Source organism: Podarcis muralis, chromosome 5 (genome assembly GCF_964188315.1).
Source record: "Podarcis muralis chromosome 5, rPodMur119.hap1.1, whole genome shotgun sequence".
Taxonomy (NCBI): domain Eukaryota; kingdom Metazoa; phylum Chordata; class Lepidosauria; order Squamata; family Lacertidae; genus Podarcis; species Podarcis muralis.
The window spans coordinates 40,436,697-40,459,755 of NC_135659.1; the positions used below are offsets into that span (position 1 = coordinate 40,436,697).

Consider the following 23,059-nt stretch of genomic DNA (forward strand, 5'->3'; position numbering starts at 1 on the left):
TGACCCCCTTGGCTTTGCCTATTAACTTCCTTTTTACTAATCTCTTCATTTTGGGGTGGTTTCCTCTTTTGAAGTCAGAGTTTTCTTAGCGATTTGCATGTATATTTAACATAATAGCTTTATGGCCACTGCTCTCAATTGGTTTGACAACACTTACATTTCATCACAGTGGTACCTTGGGTTAAGTACTTAATTCGTTCCGGAGGTCCGTTCTTAACCTGAAACTGTTCTTAACTTGAAGCACCACTTTAGCTAATGGGGCCTCCTGCTGCCGCCGCACCGCCGGAGCACAATTTCTGTTCTCATCCTGAAGCAAAGTTCTTAACCCAAGGTACTATTTCTGGGTTAGCGGAGTCTGTAACCTGAAGCGTATGTAACCCGAGGTACCACTGTATATCAATGCTGTCCTCCAAGACCAAGCACACCAGTTTGCCTATTTTGGCTCAGTAAAGGAAGGAGTTCAGAACACTCCTTCCACAGCACCCTGCCTTTTACCACCCAAAATATTTATCTCCTAGCTAGATTCACTTTCAAACTGATGAAAATGTGATATTGGAGGAATGACTTGTTAGAAGTAAGCCTTGCAGTAGTGGTGGCGATGGGAGGGTGGGCAAGATTCCATAGTCCTGAAACATGCATTTTAGAATTGGGTGCACACAAATGATTGTGGTGGACCCACACTACCATTAGTTTGTCCTTATCAATAATATTTGAAATTATTATTAGTATTCTTTTTAGCATGGCCTACCATTTCCTAGGGTCTGTCCTTGGGTGGTGTGGGGTTCACTGCAGCTTGTGCTTCTCCCGCATTATTCAGATAATGTTGAGAAGATCTGGGCCACATGGGCGGTGATCATAATAAAAACCAGTGTGGTATAGTGGTTGGAGTGCTAACCTAGAACCTTGGAGACTAGAGTTCAAATCCCCAATCAACCATGAAGCTCACTGGGCGACCTTGGGCCAGTCACTCAGCTTAACCTACCTCATAGGGTTATTGTTTTGTTTTGTTTTTAAAGGGTCAAGTAGCAGGTGTTGAGGAAAGGTCTGTATCTGAGAGCATGGGGAACTGTTTCCAATTAGGGTAAACAGATATTAGATTAGATTTGGGATGTCAGAGAATACCAGATTTTGCTGCGAAACCAGTCATCAGACCAGTGCAAACAGGCCACAGACCTGCAGTTTAGTTCTTTAGATCTACGACTCTTTCTGAGGGTTGGTTCAACCATTGTACTTAGGAGGTCAACTGAGGGCTTGCTCTTGATTGATTGATTGATTGATTGATTGCTGTAACAGTGCAAAGCTGCTTGGAGCAGCTTTAAGGCATCGTGGCTTAAGTAAAAACACTTTTTTCTGCAGGAAGTGTGTAACTGTACGTACAAATGGGCAATGTATGTATGGAAAATGGCATATACATAGTACTGGTATGTTTCTTATGCCACTTGTGGGGCATAATAACTGGGTACGTGGTATCCTGTGCCATTCTGAAATAGCCATCAGTACATGGGATCGGTCATCTATTTGTTCATAAAATGCCCTTTGTACATACCATTACATGGAAAGTGGCATGCAGTAACTTTCTGTACCATTTTTATAGTGTTTAAAGTACACGGTAGAGGTGCAATGGGATGAAATAAGTGTTAAAATAAGAAAAAACAACAAAGGAGAGGGTAGGCCCTGGTTCACCTCATAAGTACTCTGCATGTGTATGTGTTCTGTGAATGTTTTAAATACCTTTTTAAAGGATTTTTCCAGAGTTAACCTTTAAAAATCCACACAAGGATGGGGTAGGACGTACTTTAAAATGTCCATGTGTAGTACTAGGATAAGTGCAACTGTGGCCACATCTGCACTATACATTTAAAGGAGTGTCATACCACTTTAAGCAGTTGTATCTTCTTTCAAAGGATCCTGGGAAGTCTAGTTAGTTAAGGACGCTGAGTGTTCTTAGGAGATCCTTATTCCCCTCAAAGATTGTTAAACTACTCTGGGAATTGTTGCTGTTGGAGGCAACTGGGAGCAATGACATAGCTGGCATCTTTTCCCTTTTCTTGCGAGGAATCCTATTCGGAATAAGGGAATTTCCCTTAAAAAGGGGGGAAAGTTGACAGCTATGAGCAATGATTTTAAAACTATAAAAAATTAAAATGATCTGTAGTAAAACACTGTGTAAAACACAATATAAAATAGCAGTCAACAATTAACAGAAGCTGCCCCATCAAAATACAAAATACTAAAGCTTTTTTTTTGACAGTGACAGTTTCTATTATTTGGCTGCGCTAAAGAATTACAGAACTATGCTCAACTTGCAGAAAATGCAATGTAGCTTCAGGCACTGACAATGTAGTCCTATGCATGTTTACTAAGAAGTAAGTCCTGCTATGTTCAGTCGAGCTCAGAGTCCTGAGTAAGTATACTCTGCAGCCTGAGCTAGGATCTTCTATGTAGCCAGTCCAATTACTGGTTAACAAAGCACATCATGCATCTTGCACTGTGTGGCCAAAGTGCAGCAATAATAATTAAAAAGAGCACCAAGTCAGAGGTATCTTTAAAACAAGGGATGAGTTTACGTAATGCAGCCAGATGGCTTGAGAATGTGAGTCATAGAATCCAGGGAAAGTGCCCCTTTGACACTAACAAGCCAAATGAGTCATATTCTGAGATGGGGGAGAAACTTGATTCAGATCACATTTAAAGGCAAATCTAGTGAATTTGTGAAACAAAATAGCCATGGTTCAAAAATTCACACTTCTCAGAGTTTTGCAATGTACTTGTTTGCCAAGTGATGTGTAAAAAAATATTTTTCCACATACTGAGGACAAGTGTGCATAAAATGCATATATTAGTAAAAAAAATGAACATTTTTTTATTGGGGGAAATAGCTTTGCAACAATCTGTACTGGGCAAAATGGAAAACAGTACAAAGTGCATATTAGGGGGACTTAAAAAAACCACTTGTAAACTATTGAGAACTGAAGTTTGGAAAACTGAAAGATATAAAAAATGACAAATTTGTCTATCCCTAGTCATGTACCAATGAGGAGACTGGCCCTAATCACTTTGATCTAGAGTCAGGAATGTTTTCTTTGTATCCCTAAATAATCTCTCAGGGCACATGTTTATATATTCAGCAGAATCAAGTTGAAAAGATTTCCTGGGCTGTACAACAATAGGAGCGGGAGCACATTATATATTTCCCTTCATGTATTTCCTTTCATGTACAAAGCTAGCATGTAAGGGAGAATTAAGTCTCGAAACCTAGGAGCGTTCACCCTGGTACACCAATTTTCTGTATGTGCTGGGCAGCTTTATTTCTTAGTGGAGGGGCTTTTGAATGTGCAACTCCTCTGGCAGTGTGAAGTAGTACAGTCCCAGAAAAGCTTTACTGTTTGATTCAGCTAAAGGTACCAACTATTCTTCACCTTTTAATTCAAATGCTGATGTAATATTATGCAATATGCAATTCTCGTACAAAGGTATTTACACCTTGAAAGTAGAAGGTGAAGAAGTGAATATATACTGCAGCTTCTATATAATTCAATTGATAAGATGGTTTAATGTGTGTACATATGACTGGCTTACTATTCATTTAAAATAGCCTCTACAGATCTCCTTCATATGATTACCTCTTCTGTAATATATAATATCCTACCTAGTCTATAGATTTTGTGCTGCATGGGAATGTCCATGATGTTGTTTTTAACATGCCTGACTCTGCAACAACTCTAACTCCACTCTGAGGGGGAAACAGTGTATATAGACTTGAGGCCTAGGCTTTCTTTCCTACTCTGAGGATTAATCTGCAGCTGGGTAAAAGCCGTATGCAGAACAGATTAGGTCAGTCAGCAATTAAATGAGAGTGCTTATACTACCGTTGGCATGCAGTAAAAAACCCAAACACACACAACCATGAGTTTCAAGGGCAAAAAAATCACCATGGTTTCTCCTTAAAGGTTAAAGAAATTCATAAATGCTGCACATATGAGCTTTGGGTTTCTTGGATCAAAAGGAAACAGATGCTGTCACAGCTGGCTAAATATAGTGCACCCCTGCATTGTCTTCAGGCTGCTATTGGTAGCATCTAAATTACATGAGCCGATAGAAAGAGGCTGTACCTCTCAGATGAAGCTGCGACTGAAATAAACAGCTCTTTCCCTCAAAGGAGCATCGGAAGCTGGAGGCCTCATCCCAAATTCGGCATCTGAATCTATACTGCTCACATTAATTTTTGCTAAATTGAAAGGACATTTGTATATAAATCAGAAACATGATAGGAAAGGCCAAACACTTCAATGCAAAATTGTGGAATAAACCTACCTATGGCATCGAATAGTGGCAGTAATGTCACATCACTGTCTCAGCAACATTGTGACAAGCACCCAGTTCAACCAATCTCCCTTCACTCCTTTGAGCAGCCTTAGTTTTGATAATTCAGATTTGAAAGCAGAAATAATGTGACATAAATGTGAGGTGATTTGTAATGTAGATTTAAAAGTATTTTCCCCTAAAGGAGAAAATTATGTTCAGTTTTGCAATATCACTCTGATACAATTATGAAGGTCAAGTATCCTCAAATACTGGATACTTTTCATACACACACTGAAAGGAAGTAGAGGTCTGTTTATTTACTGTAGACCACAAGCTTCCATAAATATTTTAATGGGGAGACATCCCATTTCTTTTTGCTATTATCAATATTATCAGATAACATAACATTAAACATTAGGACTGCAATCCTATATACAATGACCTGGGAATCAGTCCCATTGAGCTCAGTAAGGCTTGCTTCTGAGTAGACATGACTAGGGTTGCACTGTAAATATATACATTGGTATTTGAAGAAAGCCTTGGTAATACAGTCATACTGTAAGACATACTGCATTCACAGCTATGAACTAACGAATTTGGCATCCTAATTTGTGCTTCAAATAAGAAGGAGATTTCATACAAAGTCTATCCCTTAGCATATTATATAACTGCATTTATTTTTAAACATGGCTTGTTTGCATTCAAGATGCACGATGCAATTTTAAAATGGTTACTCAGCAGAATAGACTGTAAATAGTACCACATAAATGACTCAAGCATCATATGTTTATAACACTGTACATGTTCCTAGTTATAGGTTTTCCTTACCTTTATTTTCAGATTCTTTCATCCTCCCTTCCCTCTCCTTGCTGCAGCTCAGCAGGAAAAAAAAAAAAACCCAGCTGATTTCTGAAACGCTGACTTTTGATTTGTCATTCACAGCCAGTCATAGGTCACGAAGGCTACGTTCCTCAGTCCGAGGCAGTGATGTGGTGATAATTTGTATGAAAACGGTGTATAACGCTGGGTTATAGTTCGGATTATACAAAATCAGAGGAAGGATGAGGATGCAAGAAGACATAGCATATTTTATAAAATCTGGCATGGAACAGAGGATCTGGAGTCAAAATGTTTTTCCTCATTTCATTTCTACAGGCAATGTTTGTTCATTTTTTTTTTTTAAAGATCCAGATCTTTCTGTTACTTTTTTCCAACAAGAAACAGGATGAAGGAAAAACAGCTAAAAGGTGTTCTTTGTGAAGCAAATGTTCATAATTCACATGTTATGATAGATTCTAGCATGAAACCTAGAATCTGTGCGGTTTAGAAATCTGGATAGTTAATTCCCACATTTAGCTATTTTTGTCTTGAGAATTCATTCCAGAGTTTATCAGAATGAAGTTTCCTCCTTGTAATAAATACCCAAATTATATATATAAAAAATGAAATAAACATATATAAAGTATACTGAGAGGAGAATAAATTATACTGACCTGTGTCATATAAATCTGTAAGTGGCTTTGATGTTTTATAGAATGTAAAGTATGAGATTGTTTATAAAATTCCATTCTTTCTGCCATGGTATAACCTTACTAAAGAAAAAACATGCCTGCACCAAACTGTTATTTCCATGGAGCAATTTCTTCTGGACCTCTGTTTTAGAACCAGCTCCAATTTAGCATTGGTTGGTCTGCAGCTATTAACAAAAATAATGAATGGACAGGCACCACTTTTCACTGTGAAAAAAACGCGTTCACTCTGTTTTCTTCATTGCAGCTGCTTCTCTCTCATAGGGCAATCCTATATGTGTGTACTCAGAAATAAGTCCTAGTAGGTGACTCCCATTTAAGTGTATAAATGCAGCCCTGTTGTCTTATAAATCATTCTGGATTGGTGAAATTAACCAGCCCAGATATAATCATAGAATTGTATAGTTGGAAGGGACCACGAGGATCATCTAGTCCAATTCCCAGCAATGCAGGAATCTCAACACATGGTATCCCATCCAATTTGAAACCATGCTGGACCCTGCTTAGCTTTGCAAGTATGCTAGCACTTTTATTGTTACACCAAGCTTCTGGTCTAGTCAATTTGTAGTTGAGGTTTAGCAACTTTCCCTCTTTTTAAAGGGCTTGCTATATCTTGTTTCACACCTATTCTTTTACATACGTCTTTTAAAACAGTCTCAAAGTTGTGTCAGATACAGAAATTAGGATTTAAGTGTTGTATATGCCCAACCCATAAATCAAATAGACCTTCAGCTAGCTAGATGCTGGGGCAGAGTTGGAGGACTCTTAGTGAACAGTCCTAGAGAGGAATACTCAAGGCCCTGGAGCTTTCCTGTTGGGTGGGCAACTGCCTCTCAAATCTTGTTCTAAGTGCAATTGTCCCATTTAGACTTTTCTTTTTCTCCCTTCATTCTGCTCAAGTTCTCTGTGTTTGCTTCTCCTCTTGACCACCTAGTATTTTCAGGAATACATCACAAGCAGCCTGCCACAGCATGCATATTTTTGCAATATATAGCATGCTGTTACATGTCAGAGATACTATCGAATAGCTCCAGTTACAGATAGGTAGCCGTGTTGGTCTGCCATAGTCAAAACAAAAAAAATTCCTTCCAGTAGCACCTTAAAGACCAACTAAGTTAGTTCTTGGTATGAGCTTTCGTGTGCATGCACACTTCTTCAGATACCAAATATCGAATAGCTGCCAGTCATAGTCACACTAAAATGTAAACATGCCTATATATTTTTAAGCTACATTTATATCCCACCTTTCTTATAAGGACCTCAAGGCAGCATATGTTGTTGTTCTCAGGTGAGCGTTGTGGCAAAGTGAGATTTTTCCCCAGCCTTAGTTCAGTAACTATTACACCACACTGGCTCTCACTAGCTTAGATCACATTAATGGGGACTAGTGTCAGTCTTTACCATTCAGAGATTTTAGTGCTACAAAAATCCAGACCTTGCTGCAAAACCATGCCAAATTGGGCAGGATTCAACTAAGTTGTTGCATGCGTGGAACAAGGTCTACTCATGCAATGGATTTTCAAAAAGAAACGGAATAATAAATGGCAACCCATCACAAAGGTTAAAATGGATTTGTTTTGAGCTGTTTTGAGCTGTTGAGTTTGTTTGTTTGTTTGTTTGTTTGTTTTGAGCTATTTTGAGCTGTTTGAGAGCCAGTGTGGTGTAGTGGTTAAGAGCGATGGACTCATAATCTGGTGAGCCGGGTTTGCGTCTCCGCTCCTCCACATGCAGCTGCTGGGTGACCTTGGGCTAGTCACACTTCTCTGAAGTCTCTCAGCCTCACTCACCTCACAGAGTGTTTGTTGTGGGGGAGGAAGGGAAAAGGAAGTTGTTAGCCGCTTTGAGACTCCTTAGGGTAGTGATAAACCAGGATATCAAATCCAAACTCTTCTTCTCTTCTTCTGTGACAGGTTTACTTGCCCACATCAAAATCCTGCCCCTTTAATAATAATAATAAAATACCAAAAGACTTGTATTAAAGGCACCTGCACCTGTAGCGATTGTACTACTCTTCTGTTCTTCTGGGGGAAAAGGCAAATATTCTGTTGGTCTGAGAAAAGTTTTTAAAAACCTACAAGGGAAATGTAGGATGACATGCAATAGATGATAGCATTGTGTGGATGCCCCGTAAAAAGTGAATAAGTTAAGCATAACATTAAATATCCCATGTACTATATAATCATTAACATACATGATGTGTTTCAGAGCACAAGAGGACAGATCCCTCCCTGAGGAGCTTATACAGGAATAGTGTAAAAACATTGCATATTTTACACAGGTCTACACTCATTGATTTTATAACATATGACTAGTAACACAGATGTCATGTGTTGCTGTCCCAACCAAGCATACAAAGAACTGACTTCGTGAATCACATGCTGCAATTTTTTTTGAAAGACAAAGACCAATGTAACATAATGTGATGTAGACCTTGGCTTCCCCTGCTGAGCCATAAGAAAAAGAAAATGGGTTGTAAATTTTAAGACATAATTTATTTATGGTCATTAAATTAAATGAGTCTACTCAGAGTAGGAAAAATGTTGGATGCAATCCAATAGGTTTGTTCTTATGACAGGTGATCTACTAATAGATATTTTATGATGGATTGGCATGGATTTTTGTCCTCTAATCTTAGTGACAACACTAATTTGTCCTGGCTGACCTTCTTTCTGTTGACTACTTATCTTTCCATCTTAGTGTTCTTCACTTGTAAAATAAGAGTAATGGTTGGTTTCCTTTGACTAGGTCTTTTTGCAGCTCTGTTGGCCTGTTGTAGAGCTTTGTGTTAGCATCCCTGATCTGGATTAAAAACTCAGATGAATATTTGTCCTTGAATTTGCAGATTATCCCAGGGAATGGGTTATGGGGTGCACAAGATTATTGACTCCACCCAAGCCCCAATTTTGCATCCAACTCTGTATGCAGATTCTTCTTGCACTGCTTTGCACCTTACTTCAGTTGGTGAATGTGGGGTTATAGTAAAACACAGTCCATTCCACAAGCCTGATGTTCACCCCTATGCAAGGGCTACTTAATTACCCTACAAGAAAACTAGATGGGATGATGCATATTGTGGTATTTGAGGCCCAGATTTTATTGATCTTTATCTCACTCATTTTCATCAAGGAGGCATAGATGTCCCTTTCATAGTCTAACAAGGCAGTGAGAGTCTGGTTTAGTCTATGTGCCTAACCTAGATCAATCCATGACTTGGAGAGGATTTGAGCTGAAGTCTCCTTAGTTAGTCTAACACTATCCCCTGCAGGGACGCGGGTGGCGCTGTGGGTAAAACCTCAGCGCCTAGGACTTGCCGATCGCATGGTCGGCGGTTTGAATCCCCGCGGCGGGGTGCGCTCCTGTCGTTCGGTCCCAGCGCCTGTCAACCTAGCAGCTCGAAAGCACCCCTGGGTGCAAGTAGATAAATAGGACTGCTTACCAGCGGGAAGGTAAACGGCGTTCCGTGTGCTGCGCTGGCTCGCCAGATGCAGCTTGTCACGCTGGCCACGTGACCCGGAAAGTGTCTCCGGACAGCGCTGGCCCCCGGCCTCTTAAGTGAGATGGGCGCACAACCCTAGAGTCTGTCAAGACTGGCCCGTACGGGCAGGGGTACCTTTACCTTTACCTTTATCCCCTGCAGCATACTGACTCTTGGCTCTCTAAGAGACATATATTGGGTTACTCTGAAGTCAGAGGTAATTTTAATAAAACGTGTTGGAGGCTACAGTAAATGCCTCTATGGATCTCATGCGAAAGGCAATGCATATAGGCTATATTATCAGAGCCTTTTGGACACAGAACAATACGATAGAAGGGTAGAATGGCCATATAGCATGAGAAGTTAGGACCCTTTAATACACATATTATTATGCTTTGGGGCCTCCTAAATAGAGCCAGATCTTTGTGGAGGTGTGTTTGTCCAATAAATAAGAGATTCAAATCAGTTTTAATTGCCAAGCCTGAGTGTGCTGGGGGTATGATTGAATCCCACCTGAAAATAGTGAGTCTAGAAGCAGCCCCAGTGTAACAGAGTTCTTCATTCTAAATGTCTAAGCCCACAACCAAAATCCGATTTATGTAATAGCTCTACAGAAATGTCTTTCCTCTAATCTATCACTTAGAACAAATATAATCCTCTTGTTAAATGCGGGTTTCCAGCACTTTATTTTTATTCCAGTTTTCCTCATAGTTGCATCCATGACTGTAATGTATATTTAAACAGAGCAAAAAAAATTCAGCTAATTAAAGCTGTGCTGTTGGTCACATGATTTAGGACACAGGGCAGAATCCAACACTGCAAGAGTGCAACAGAATGCTTTCCTCTTCTCTCAGCAAAGGGTCCCCCCTCAATCTCCTGGAGCAGATCTTGAGGGTATGTAGGAGCCACAGAAGAGAACAGATGAAGGTGAAGTTCTGTTGCAAGAGAAGTCAGTTCCACTTATGCATGAACCAATTTGGATTCAACCAGCAATGAATAGTGGTCAAAGCTTAGCATTTTGCATAGGACTGGGAAGGAGCGGATTGGACATTAATTCATTCCAGAGGGAAGGAGAGGATTGTCCTACTCAGTTTTCTAGCAACAATTGCCACCTCCAATGGCTTATCATGTAGGGCATGGAGAAGCAAGCAGGAAATGCAAGACCCAACACTGGAACTGGGGTAATTTCCCCACTCATCTTACCTTAGTGGTAGAGCCCATGATTTGCATGCAAATCAGTCCTGGCTTCAGGCCCTTGCATCTCCAGTGAGGATTGGAGAAAGCTTTTGACTGAAATGCTAAAGAGCTGGTGGTCAACATAGACCAGGGTGAACAAATGGCAGATTGGGACCTACTGGTAGAACTGTGGGTGATTTGCAGTAGATAGCAAGAGTTCAGTTCCCAACTGTTTAATAACAGCAAGAGCAAAACCATTCCACCTAAATAAGGCTGCTGAAATGAAGAAAGCTAACCAGAAGTGGTCTTGATATGAAAGGACTAAGAGCTCAGTTCAGTTCTGGGATTGAAAACAAATTTCTAAGCCCAGAATATGCTCAGGGGTGGCCTGCTGGTTAATTCTAATAGTGTACTGTTTGCATGTGGCTCTGGGTTGGTTCATCTTCGAATTCTAGTCAAAAACAAATAAGATCCCACAAGCTTGAAAATCACCTATTCGTGGTCAAAACTGTGTAAATTCACAGTCCAGCCCTGCCTCACTGCTTTCTCTCACTCACACACTCAAAGTGCAGATCACCTCATTAGCTCACATCTCTTAAGTAATTTATGGTGCTATACACCACATGGGGGGGATGTAAGCTACAGGTTTTGTTTTTTAACATATGCATAGTCAATCAATTGCTTACAGTATGAAGATGCTAGACTTGCATACAATGAAGTCTCCTCCTGGATGAAATGAGATGAAGCCAACAAAGAATAGCGAGCCTGGTGCTGCAAGCCCCCTCCTCTACCCTCTAGAGCAGTTGTAGGGAACCTTTGGCCCTCCAGTTGTTGTTGAGCTACAACTCCAGTAATCCCTGCCCATTGGCCATGCTTACTGGGGCTGCTTATCATGTCTGTAGGGAAATGGAACATCACACCACATTATGTTACTGTATACCACAGGAAAAACAGAAGTATGAACTCAACTCAGGATTGCTATTTTTGGCAGACGTCCTGTGTTCTTTGTTCTGCTTATTTCCTCCCTTGCAGCACTATGCATGAAGGTAATAGTTTATTTTAACTTACCAAATACCACAAATTTAGAAAACTTGGATCTTCCCTTTCATAGTATAGAGAGGTGGAATCATCTTTATAATTTACAGAATTGGGTTTTACCAGCAAATGTAGCTAATGGAATGAAACACATCTGAGAAGATGCAGAGTAAGTTCAAAATAACTTTATTTACAAATATCAAATGGTTATACAGCTGTAGGATTTTCTTGGGGGGAGGGGGAGAGACTATCCAAAACAAAAAAAACCCCACCTCCCTCAATTACAGTACATACAAAGACTGTTCCCTAGAACAACTAAGTACAGAACTCCCTCCCAACATACTGTCTTTAATACAAAACTGAACCATAACTTTAGAAAATACATCAGATTCACAGTAAAGTGCCAACATCATGAGGTGAAAATTGTGGTGCATTACAGAAGACTGTGATTCTGAGGAAAAGCTAAAAACCAACACAATAGAGAACATAGTATCTGGGTAGGTTCTAAATGGAGTGCTTTTGAAAGTACTCAGAGCAGCAACAATAATGTATTTTGACCCTGGAATAATTTCTACAAATTCTATAAAATTCACCTAGCAATATATTTTAATAATTAGACCACTCTTGCTGTGAATATGAAATTAATGAATATGAAAAGTGAATCCATCACTTTGAACAAGTCAAATTTCTCAGAGCTGTTACATCCGAGTCAAAAGAGCACACCCAAGCTCCTTTATCTCCACACACTTGGTTCCCCCAGTTTCACATTTCCAGCTCTACCCTGTCTTATTTATAAAGGACTCAAAAGTAAACCTTACTTAAAATTTTAAAAAGCACAAACTGAGCTTTGCCAAAGGGCTTTACAACCTTGAAATAAAAACACAGAATAACAGAAGTGGATGGATTCTTTGTTATCTTTCTGCAGTTCTTTCCCATCACTCTAAAGCCAAACAACTTTTGTTAAATACATAGTTACAGTCTGGAAGCAGCCCAAGTCTCATACTCAATATATTCTGCTCACATAGGCCAGTTGCTCTTAATGCATAGATATACAAGCAGGTAAGAAAAGTTGGGGTGCTGAGCAAGGAACCTCCACCATATTGTATTAAAATCCAATGTTGCATGAGAGGAAGACAGCAGAGTGCAAGATTCCTTGGCCAGTTTGGGGTTCCCTTCTTTCACTGCAGCCCCAAATGATAAAGCCCAGAATGTTTGGTCAGTCCCCACCCCCCTGCACAACTCTTTGGCGAGGACTTTTGTTGGGTCTACAGGGGAGAGCAGGTGAAAGAAGGGGATCCATTGCACAAACCCTGCTTCTGCAACCCTGGAGACAGCCCATGGTGAAGAAAAACTTGATAAAAATATAGAACTCAGTCAAGACATGAAACAAACCCATATATATATATATATATGTCTTCTCCCACCTGCCACAGGCTGAACAAAGAAGCCCCCTAGAAGGCAGCCATACCTTCCTGCACCCTTGAAACTAGAGTGCTTTGAGTTTCAGTGAATAAAGGTATCTCCCAATGTCCCTCCGATCACTTAAGACACTTTCAGGAGATGGTTTCCTAAAAGAAGCTTCTCCTTGGAAGCCAGGGAAGGAGAGGGCACTTGGTGACCCATCTCCCCGGTTATTCTAGATATTGCTTTTTGTATAAAAATGAAGATCTAATAAAAAATACAAAAGTGCATTCTATCACTGGTGTCCAATTCTTTGTGTAAGCATACATTTGTCACACATTTAATTATGTGCACCACATGGAAAATGACTTTTTTAAAAAAATTAACATTATGACAATTCATGGACATCTGAGCCTTCTCTATATAATTGATGGCCTCATGTATACCTGGCCCACTCAGAAGTAGTCACAGTGAGAGGTAATGGATTTTTTTGTTAAACTCTTTGGATTCTTTGTTAGGAGCTTAAAATGTGCTCATCATTGTAGCCAATTACAGGGATACGTAAACCCTTCGCATTCTTTCTGGAAACTCCCTGCATTAGATGTTATAGAGTTGCAGTGCTGGGGTCCTCAGTACATAGAATCAAAAACTGTAGAGCTGGAAGGGACCCTGAGGATTGTCTAGTCCAACCCCCTGCAAGACAGGAATATACAGCTGTCCCTTATGGGGCTCGAACTTGCAACCTTGGTGTTATCAGCACCACATGAGCTGTCTCAGGAGACAGTTGACCTTCAGAACACCTTTAGTCTTTCTAAAGCACAAATATAGCAGTTGCTTCATCTACATTGAATGTCCAGATTGTCTTGATAAAAGTGCAAAAAATAAAAAAGCAGCAATGCTAGAGTCCAGTTCCTGGGATGCATCTTAGTATACGGAATGCTTTTTTGGGTACCGGCAGAGCCAGATGACAGTTTGCCATTCCCTGTCACTTTGCTCTACAACAGTGCATCCTGAAAAGCTCAGGCTGCATTCAGATAGCATGCTCCTCCTTCTCAAAAGGAAATACTTATGGATAGAGCCTTGTCTGTTAGGATGTGGGTGTTCAGGAAAAAGTGCTTATCCACACTTTACATCCAAGCGTAGAGAAGAGAACTGAGAACCCCCAACATTTCCACTGCACCAGAGGGGGATTTAGGAGAACGTAACTAGTTTGGTCACACTGGGCGCTGCAGCTATGAATTAGAGTGGAGCAAGAGAAGCAAGGGGTGCCAAATTTTGGCGTCACACAGGGTGGCACTGAAATTTGAGACCCCCAAGGTTCACCATGGTTAAGACATTGTGAAGTATTATACCTATGCTGCCAGGGCTTCGTGGGTTCAAACAGTTATGCAAACAGCAATTGGGTAGAACAAACTCTAATGTAGGTGTAAGATGGCATTAAGCTGTAGTCTTGCACTGCTGATGTTAAAATGTTATTTCATTGAGTTTGGCAGTTAATGCAGTAGCCCATTCTCAAATACTATAAAGCTTCTTGTATAATATGCTAGCCAGTGGGGGGGGGGGGGAGCTTAAACAGCATAATTTTCTCATCAAACTAGCATAGGTCTCTTGGTGGTGGGGACTACAAAGCATAATTCAGAATAATTTCTCCCCTAAATACATTCCCCCTGCATTTTATATAAAATAAGGCAACTTGAGGACACTCAGATCAAGTTATAGTTCCTGTCAAATATTACGCATCAAAATTACAGTATTTGCTTCCAGTTTAGGAAAGCTGCTATATGAACTCTGGATATAGGAAAAAATACACAAAAATGGGTATGCGCGCGCGCACACACACACACACACACACACACACACGTCTCTATACATTTAAGAATTATGGAAAACTCCCAGTTTTTTTGTTTCGTCCATTTAAAGGGAAACTAGTTTTTGATTCTGGGGTGGAGATGGGTAAGACCTGCAGGACTTCCCAGTCTGGTCTACTGGCCTCTCCCCAGCAGTGTTTCCCCCACTCCTGAGCTATAATCTCTGACCAGCTGAACAAGGCATGGGGAGAGTGCAGAGGGGAAAGTTCAACCACAGCCGGTGCTGCTGACTGGAGATTAAGCTCAGGAGCAGGAAAGACAGGGCATGGTTGAGACCACTGCTGATCTGCCCATGAACGAACAAATCATATTTCTTTGCCATGTGGTACAAAAGGAAGTCTGCTTTACTTCAGTGCTGTGTAGCATGAAAACAATCTGTTCACGGAAAACTATCACACTCTTTCTCCATGGACAGCAGCCTACATTTTTGTGCTCCTCGCATTAATAGGACACACACACACCCTTTAACCAACAGCCTTTGGCTATTTCATATACTACAGCAGGGGTATCCAACATGGTGCCCTCCAGATGTTTAGCTACAACTCCCATCAGCCCCAGAGAGCATTGTCGATGGTGAGGGTTGATGGGAGTTGGAGTCTCTGGCGGGCACCACATTGGCTATGCCTGTACTACAGGAAAGGAAATAGAAAAGTGGAAACAAACAAGTTAAGTTGCACTTACATCCTATTGATTTCAGTGGGATACAAGTTACTCATCACTACATATCACACTGAATTCAACAGGTATAAGTGCAACTTACTTTGCTCTGGATCAAATCCAACATGCAAGAAAGTGAAGAGAAAAGTTAAAGCACATTTGATTTGATTTGATTGATCTGCAACAGTAGTTTTAAGACTGGTCTGGAAAACTCTGGCATTCCTTGCTACAGGTTCTACAGTGAGGAGATCTATAATGGCAGACCAGCATTCCCATCACTACTGATCTGATTAAATGTGCTCTCTGAGGGAGTGTGTTGGAGATATTCTAGGGTACCATCTCCATTTTGCATGCATCAACACCAAGAACCGTGAATTATGGCTGGCCCATGCATGTACTGCAAGAGCCAAATCATAAGCTAAAATATAACCTAGAATCCTACATTATGTTCAGGGAATCCTGGAATTCTTTAGAAGTAACAGCCATGCAGAAACTGGTTCTTTGAGGAAAGAAAGTTTTGAAACAATTGCTCTGAAAAATCAAGTGTTTCTGTTCAGCTTTTGGTCTAAAATTATTTGGTAGCAATCTGCTCAGTGTTCAAGTCAACTTAGCACACTTAGCAACAAATTTCAAGAGCAACATTCCAAATGGCCAGCTATCAAGGAATACATGCATAGTAGACCATTTTGCTTCTATTCAGATCTGAGTGCTTACTTACCTTCATTTTCATTCAGATTCTAGTGAATGATGCAAAGAAGCATTCAGAGAAAAGTACATTGGAACTAATAGATGAGATCTTAAGAGTTATGTGGACAAAGACAGACCACTTAGAGGAAAGGGAAAATTGGTTCAAAACAGGCCAAACTCACACAGGAAAGAAATGACTTCAGTTAAAGACAGGTGGTTAAAACACACAGAGAGACCAACTGAAGTAAAGCTATGTACACATTACCATTGAATCTGGCTCTGGTTTGCTCCCACCAACTGGGTTTGAAGCCATGCATATGTGTCATTGGCCACAATTCACACCTATCCTGTAGTTTCTTGAGAAATACAGCTGTTTGATGTGTTCCCTTCAAACCAGCTTCCATCCAATTTGAAAATTCCACTCACATCCACTATGCAATTAAGCTAAGCTGTGTATGTTTGAGATCGCCAATGCACGTGCATAATGACCATGCACGCACAATGACCACTTCATAAATAGGAGCTGGGTAGGGGGGTTGCAGGCATGGGAAAACTAAACAGGAAATGTGCATTGGGTAGGATATTCCTGTCCCCTTTCTAGTGTGTACAGCAACATGCAAATGCAACTTCAAATGCAGTGGGAGAGAACAACCTCACTGTGTTTTAACACGGCTAAAGTGTACATAGCTTAAGTCTTTGGTCCAGTACATAACTTTTTTTCCTTTTGCATATGTGAACCTTCGCAACTGATTGTCCTTATATGAACAAGTCTAATAATCAAACCATTGATCTATATTGACAACAGTTTCCATATTTGTGACAGCATTTTTCCTAGACTGTGTGGTCATGAAAATTTGTTGCTTACTGTCCCGGTTCACATGTCACAATAAACCACAGTTAAACTAAATGGCTTAAACATTTAATGTGAACACACAGCATGCTAGTGCATACTGCCAAAATTGCAGGCATTTCACTCTTCCCCTGCTTTTGCCACTGCCCAGGAAACAAGCAATGATCTGGCTTGCCATTACATCTGAACCTAGGTTTATGGTTGTGATTTGTTTATGGGAGGAAACAAGAAGTCTCTGGTTTGGACAAAACCAGCAGCAAAAGTGCATGCCATTTCAGTGGTTAAACTATGACTTAATGTGACTTGCAAACAAGTGACTTGTGAAGCAGCTCAATATAATAGTGATCATCTGGACAGGTCATTATGCTAAATCATACGATCACTTGTCTGGGAGATAATTTGGGACAATTTTAAATGTGATAAAAAGAGAGCAGAAGCTCATTGGCAGTTAGTAACAGGCTGTAACACTGTATAATATTAAGGCTATAATAATACTATCCAAGTTGTGCAACTTTTCTTGATAAAAAAATAGGCTACCTTTATATCCTAGTATACAGGATGGCCTAAATCCACACCACTGAATTACAAACTAGTTCCATAAACATTAGAGCAGCATTTTTATTATATATATTCTTAAATGTTGGTATTTTCCGCAAACCAACATGTTTAAAAACAACCATAATTTCCATTCCCCATGAATTGATACTCGAACACATTTTTTGTTATTTGAACTATATAATGCATATATGCTCCACAGTGCTTCTTGCGCTGCAGGTACATTTAGAGAAGTGTTTGTTTTTAAATTGCTGTGGAGTGTTAGATCAAGGAAAACAATTCCAAACATTCATGAAATGACACACTGAATATGCAGAAGAACTAGCTGTGGCTAGATGGAACAGACAACAGGCTCTGTAAGCCTCCTAAGGTATATCTGTCTCTGCATAACAATTTAGGATTCCCTGGAAGTCCATGCACAAATACTTAATATGCTGAGGACTAGGATTCCATATAGCATTTTCAGAGATGTTCTTAGCTATCACTATATTTCTGCAGCTATTCTCCAATAAAACCAGGGAGACAGCTGCTTTCTATATATATAAAGGCAAAGCACAGATACAGGACACCACAAACTTAATAGAAAATCAACTCTGGTTATATTAACTCTTGCTTGTTTTGGAAATGCTTAGTTTGCTTCTTTGGCCTGGAGTGGAGGAATTTTGCTGGACACCAGAGAATACACATAAGGCCATATTTTGTTGGTCTCTGTCCCAGAGAATGAGTGTAGGATTCCTCTGTTTCTGAAATAAAGAAATAAAAAAAAAAATTCTAAATGAAGAATCTTTACAAACCAACCAACCCTGGTATTGCAAGTTTAGTTACGATGCAATGATTATCTTATGATAAAAGGAATATGAATCAGCACTCTTTTAGTGTGTATACTTGTATTCATACTTCTGACCAAGGAAGGCAATGTGTGAAATATTCCACAAGCCATGGGCACCGAAAGAATAAAAGAGAAATGAAGGACTATTATATATAAATGGCATGTTATTTCCCACATGGAAGAGCCTTGTGTGTTTGGATTTTGTGTGTTTGTTTAAACCTCTGGAGTGGATTTGCAGATTAGAACAGGGTGCAAAAAATATGTGTGTGGACGCACAGTACCTGTGCTTCCACTTTCCATCACACTCAGTTCTCTCCAAGAATAGAACCCGTGCAAGGAGAACCATGGGCTTCACCAACATTTGGTAAACCTTGGACATATGTTCTGTGTACACATAGCTATTTTCTAATACAGTGGTACCTCTGGTTGCGAACGGGATCCGTTCCAGAGGCCCGTTTGCAACATGAAAAGAGCGCAACCCACAGCGGCGCATCTCTGCACATGTGGGTGGCAATTCGCCGCTTCTGCGCATGCGTATGACGTCATTTTGCGTGTCTGTGCATGCACGAGCGGCGAAACCTGGAAGTAACCCTTTTCGGTACTTCTGGGTCACTGCGGGACATAACCTGAAAGAACATAACATGAAGCGGATGTAACCCAGCTATGATTTCATTAGCCAAAGTTCAACAATATAATGTACTAATAATTAATACAGTTTAGAGGATATTAAGTTGGCCAACGAAACTCCTTCCAGAAATGTATGTGCCATGATTATGGCAGCAGAATTTTCATGAACTAATATGAAAACTCTACTGCCATGCCACGGCACATACACCGTATCTCTGTAACAATTAAATTTAGTCTTAGATGGAGCTTGGGCTTGCAACTTACTTGTACAATTCCATTACAGGCTTTGCAGCATCTTTGTATTTTCTAAGCCTAGCAGCAACAGCTTCAGGTTTATCATCTTCCCGTTGGATTAATGGCTCACCAGTAACGTCATCAACCCCCTGTGAACAAGAGTGGCATAACAAATCAACATGTTAGTATTACCAAGGGAAATGATTATGCTGCGCTAAAAATAAAATTAACATTCAGGCAAAAAGGTGTCAAGTTTTGGCCTATCTTCACAGCCTTGGTTGTGACAAGGAACTAGGGGCACAATATAGCCAAACACTTCAGACAGACACATGTGCTGCTGGTATGCCAAATTATACACAGCCCTCACCCAAAAGAGCCACACCTAAAGTGGAAAAAATGGGAACACAGGCCAAGCCAATTGGTGAGTACACAAAAACCCTAATACAGTGGTACCTCGGGTTACATACGCTTGAGGTTACAGACTCCGCTAACCCAGAAATAGTACCTCTGGTTAAGAACTTTGCTTCAGGATGAAAACAGAAATTGTGCTCTGGCGGTGCGGCAGCAGCGGGAGGCCCCATTAGCTAAAGTGGTGCTTCAGGTTAAGAACAGTTTCAGGTTAAGAACAGACCTCCGGAACGAATTAAGTACTTAACCCGAGGTACCACTGTAGTGTTAAGTAGCACCCAGTATTACAATATAGTTTTCAATGAATTTCAATGTTCCCACTAGGTTCTATTGTTTTCTGCCAGGGAAAATCTCCTATGTACTACTTCTCATGCACATAAATGGTTCATTCTCTTTACCATTTGGCAAGCACAGATAGAACTCACCTGACATTCCTGTTTCAAAATGGTGCATGGAAGGAATTATTTGTGTGCCTGAGAAGCAGTGCATTGGAGAGTTCCCCTGAACGAGGAAAACATCAAAACCCAATGGCAACACACTGGCAACTATTAAGATAATTCACCACTTTTACTGGTGGACAGTGGCGTAGCGTGGGGGGGTGCAGGGGGGGCGGCCGCACCGGGCGCAACATCTGGGGGTTAGGGTTAGGGGGCGCAAATCCACGGGTTAGGGGGCGCAAATTACTTGCCTTGCCCCGGGTGCTGACAACCCACGCTACACCACTGCTGGTGGATGAATCGGTTTCTCTTGCCAAGTCACATTGTTTGGGCAGGACTAGTTATCTTACATGTACTTGTGGTGGGTTGAATTCCATATTATAGACTCTCCCACTCGCTGGATGAATCCAACGAGCACTTAGGCGGTCTTTTAGGGACTCAAACGGGATGTTCAAGCTTATCACTAGATCCAGTTCACATATTGTGTCAAGTGCTTCAGCTTGACCCAGTGTCCTTGGAAAACCTATGTGCAAAAAGAGAACAAAAATTAATAACCTGTTACAAGAGTTTGCCGTGAGTTTGGAATCCATCACCTACCTATCTACCCCCACTTGTGTTATGACTACAGACTTGAAACAGTATCAGGATCTCAAGTGCAATAGGCTATAGGAGCAATCACATCAGGGATTGTTCTGACTGCTGCCCCACACAACATAATATGCTAGTATTAAGCTACATTAATTACTACATGAGCTTTCATTGCCAAACCTGTATAGGAAGGTATTTTATGTTTGATGTTTCATTATGTTTTTGTATATGATGGAAGCTGCCCAGAGTGGCTGGGGCATCCCAGTCAGATGGGCAGCGTACAAATAGTATTATTATTATTATTATTATTATTATTATTATTATTATTAGTCAGTGTCACACCATACTAAGCTAGATGGACCAATGGCCCAGCTCAGTAGAAGGCAGATTCCTATTACTCAGGACCTGATTGATAACCATATTTGTCCCCAATTCAGACTGTCCAACAGCCCCCGAGGGGTGTTTTGCTTTGCTTTCCACCACAAGGTTTACCAAGCACTGAGTTAACAGAACAAATGGGTTTTTCTCTTTTTATAAATACACAGTGCTATCTTCTTGTACTGGCAGTCTTGACTAGATCTACACATGTCCTTTGCAACAGTGAGAATCACTGTAAGAGAGGATGGGAGTGTTAAAGATTTACTTCATGTCTTTCGTTAGGAAACAACGTGATCTTTTACAGTACTGCAAGCCATGTGCATTAGTTCCTGGAGCTCTCAACCCACACTGGTTTCTTTATGTAGATGAACAGGAATATTTCAGAACCTGCAACAACTTATTTCTCTTTCTGAATACTGCAGTATTTCAGCAAGGACACATTTATTCAAGCAAGTGGCTGTTTAAGTCTCATGCAAGCCACCTCTTTAATATTATAGATATATAGATCTGGAAAGGAGACAACTACTGAATAAATCATAAGTAAGTTATAGTGAGCAAAATAGTGCATAATTTTTGGCTAGATTCCTGCCCAGAACTTTCTCTGAAGTATAAGCAACTTAGATAGAGCTCCTTCACTTTTATATCAGATGTATGTACCTTATACCATCTCGAACTAATGCACACTTTGCACCATCATTCCCCAACCTGGTTCCCCCAGGATGCCTTGAACTGCAACTACTATCATCCCTGATCCATGCTGTTGTGGCTGGTGGAAACATCTGGAGAGCATCAGGTTGGGAAAAGTTGGTTAACGCCAAGTAGCAGCTGCATTTCAAGGCAGAAAGCCTTTATTGCTTTGCTACTCAAGGTTTGTTAGTAAATAAGTCCCTGGGCAGAAAAGAAAGAGTCTTTCTCATCTGATCTGCCAACTTGGCTGTAAGTCTCATTGTCTCTCTGTCCAGTGTGGCGCTGTGATCTAAAGTTCTAAACCACTGAGCTTCTTGGGCTTGCGATCGGAAGAGTTGGCGGTTCGAATCCATTCAACAGGGTGAGCTCCCGTTGCTCGGTCCCTGCTCCTGCCAACCTAGCAGTTGGAAAGCACACCAGTGCAAGTAGATAAATAGGTACCACTGCTGTGGGAAGGTAAACTGCATTTCCGTGAGCTCTGGCTTCCATCACGGTGTTCCATGTACCAGTAGTGGTTTAGTTATGCTGGCCACATGACCTGGAAAGCTGTCGGTGGACAAACGCTGGCTCCTTCGGCCTGAAGTGAAATGAACGCCACACCCCATAGTCGCCTTTGACCGGACTGAACTGTCCAGGGGTCCTTTACCTTTACACATTACTCAGTAATGTCTTAGAGAGAGATGGAGAGTGTTGCAGAATTTTTATTATTATTTACAATAAGTTAAATTCAAGTATGCATGGGAAAGTACTGCTACCCCCCCCAAGTAGTATTTGTTCTATTTTTGACCTCTATCTTCCTGCTTTAGTATGGAGGCTGGGTTCAAAAATACATATAATCAATTCTTTCCATAGTAATTTGTCATAAACTCAAGTTTCCTGAATTCAATGAAACTTGCTTTTTTAAAAGAAAATGATTTTTGGATGAAGCATCTATTTTTTAAAATAATAATAATAATAATAATAATCAGGATGCAAATTAGCATAAATGAGGCATGGCTAGCAATTGTTCATAGCACACAGATGATGTTGCTATTAGCAATTTATCTTGGCTCTATGCCTTCCTTCCCACCTACCAGTTGCTACTTGCCACACGTCAGACACACAGAGAGATCACACTGTTTCATGCAACAGAAGGCCGATCCAGGAGCCTCACAGCTTAGTCATATCCCCAAGCACTGGAAGGTAGCAAGACTCCTATGTGTCATTTTTCACTGGGAAGGATGGCAAAGCTAAAGCATGTGTTTTTCATCCACTGCACAATTTCATTTCAGAAGGTCAAGACCATGCTGAAACAACAGACAGCACTACTGCTGCTTTCAATGCACAATTCAAC

At 40.6% G+C, this 23,059-nt stretch overlaps 2 protein-coding genes across 4 annotated transcripts in view; both read right to left on the reverse strand.

Moving 5' to 3' along the window:
• Window positions 1-5,388, reverse strand: part of DNAJC6 (DnaJ heat shock protein family (Hsp40) member C6) — a 49,202-nt gene extending 43,814 nt beyond the window's left edge. For both annotated transcript variants that reach the window (XM_077928632.1, XM_028733188.2), the window contains exon 1: window positions 5,134-5,388. The gene's annotated coding sequence lies outside the window, so the exon portion shown is untranslated. The remainder of the gene's footprint in view (window positions 1-5,133) is intronic.
• Window positions 5,389-11,690: 6,302 nt separating this feature from the next.
• Window positions 11,691-23,059, reverse strand: part of AK4 (adenylate kinase 4) — a 33,446-nt gene continuing 22,077 nt past the window's right edge. For both annotated transcript variants that reach the window (XM_028733190.2, XM_028733189.2), the window contains exons 4-6: window positions 20,424-20,596; window positions 19,259-19,377; window positions 11,691-18,281 (exon numbers count right to left, since the gene is read on the reverse strand). In XM_028733190.2, the coding sequence (XP_028589023.1) occupies window positions 18,167-18,281; window positions 19,259-19,377; window positions 20,424-20,596 (407 nt within the window). In that variant the 3' untranslated portion in view covers window positions 11,691-18,166. The remainder of the gene's footprint in view (window positions 18,282-19,258; window positions 19,378-20,423; window positions 20,597-23,059) is intronic.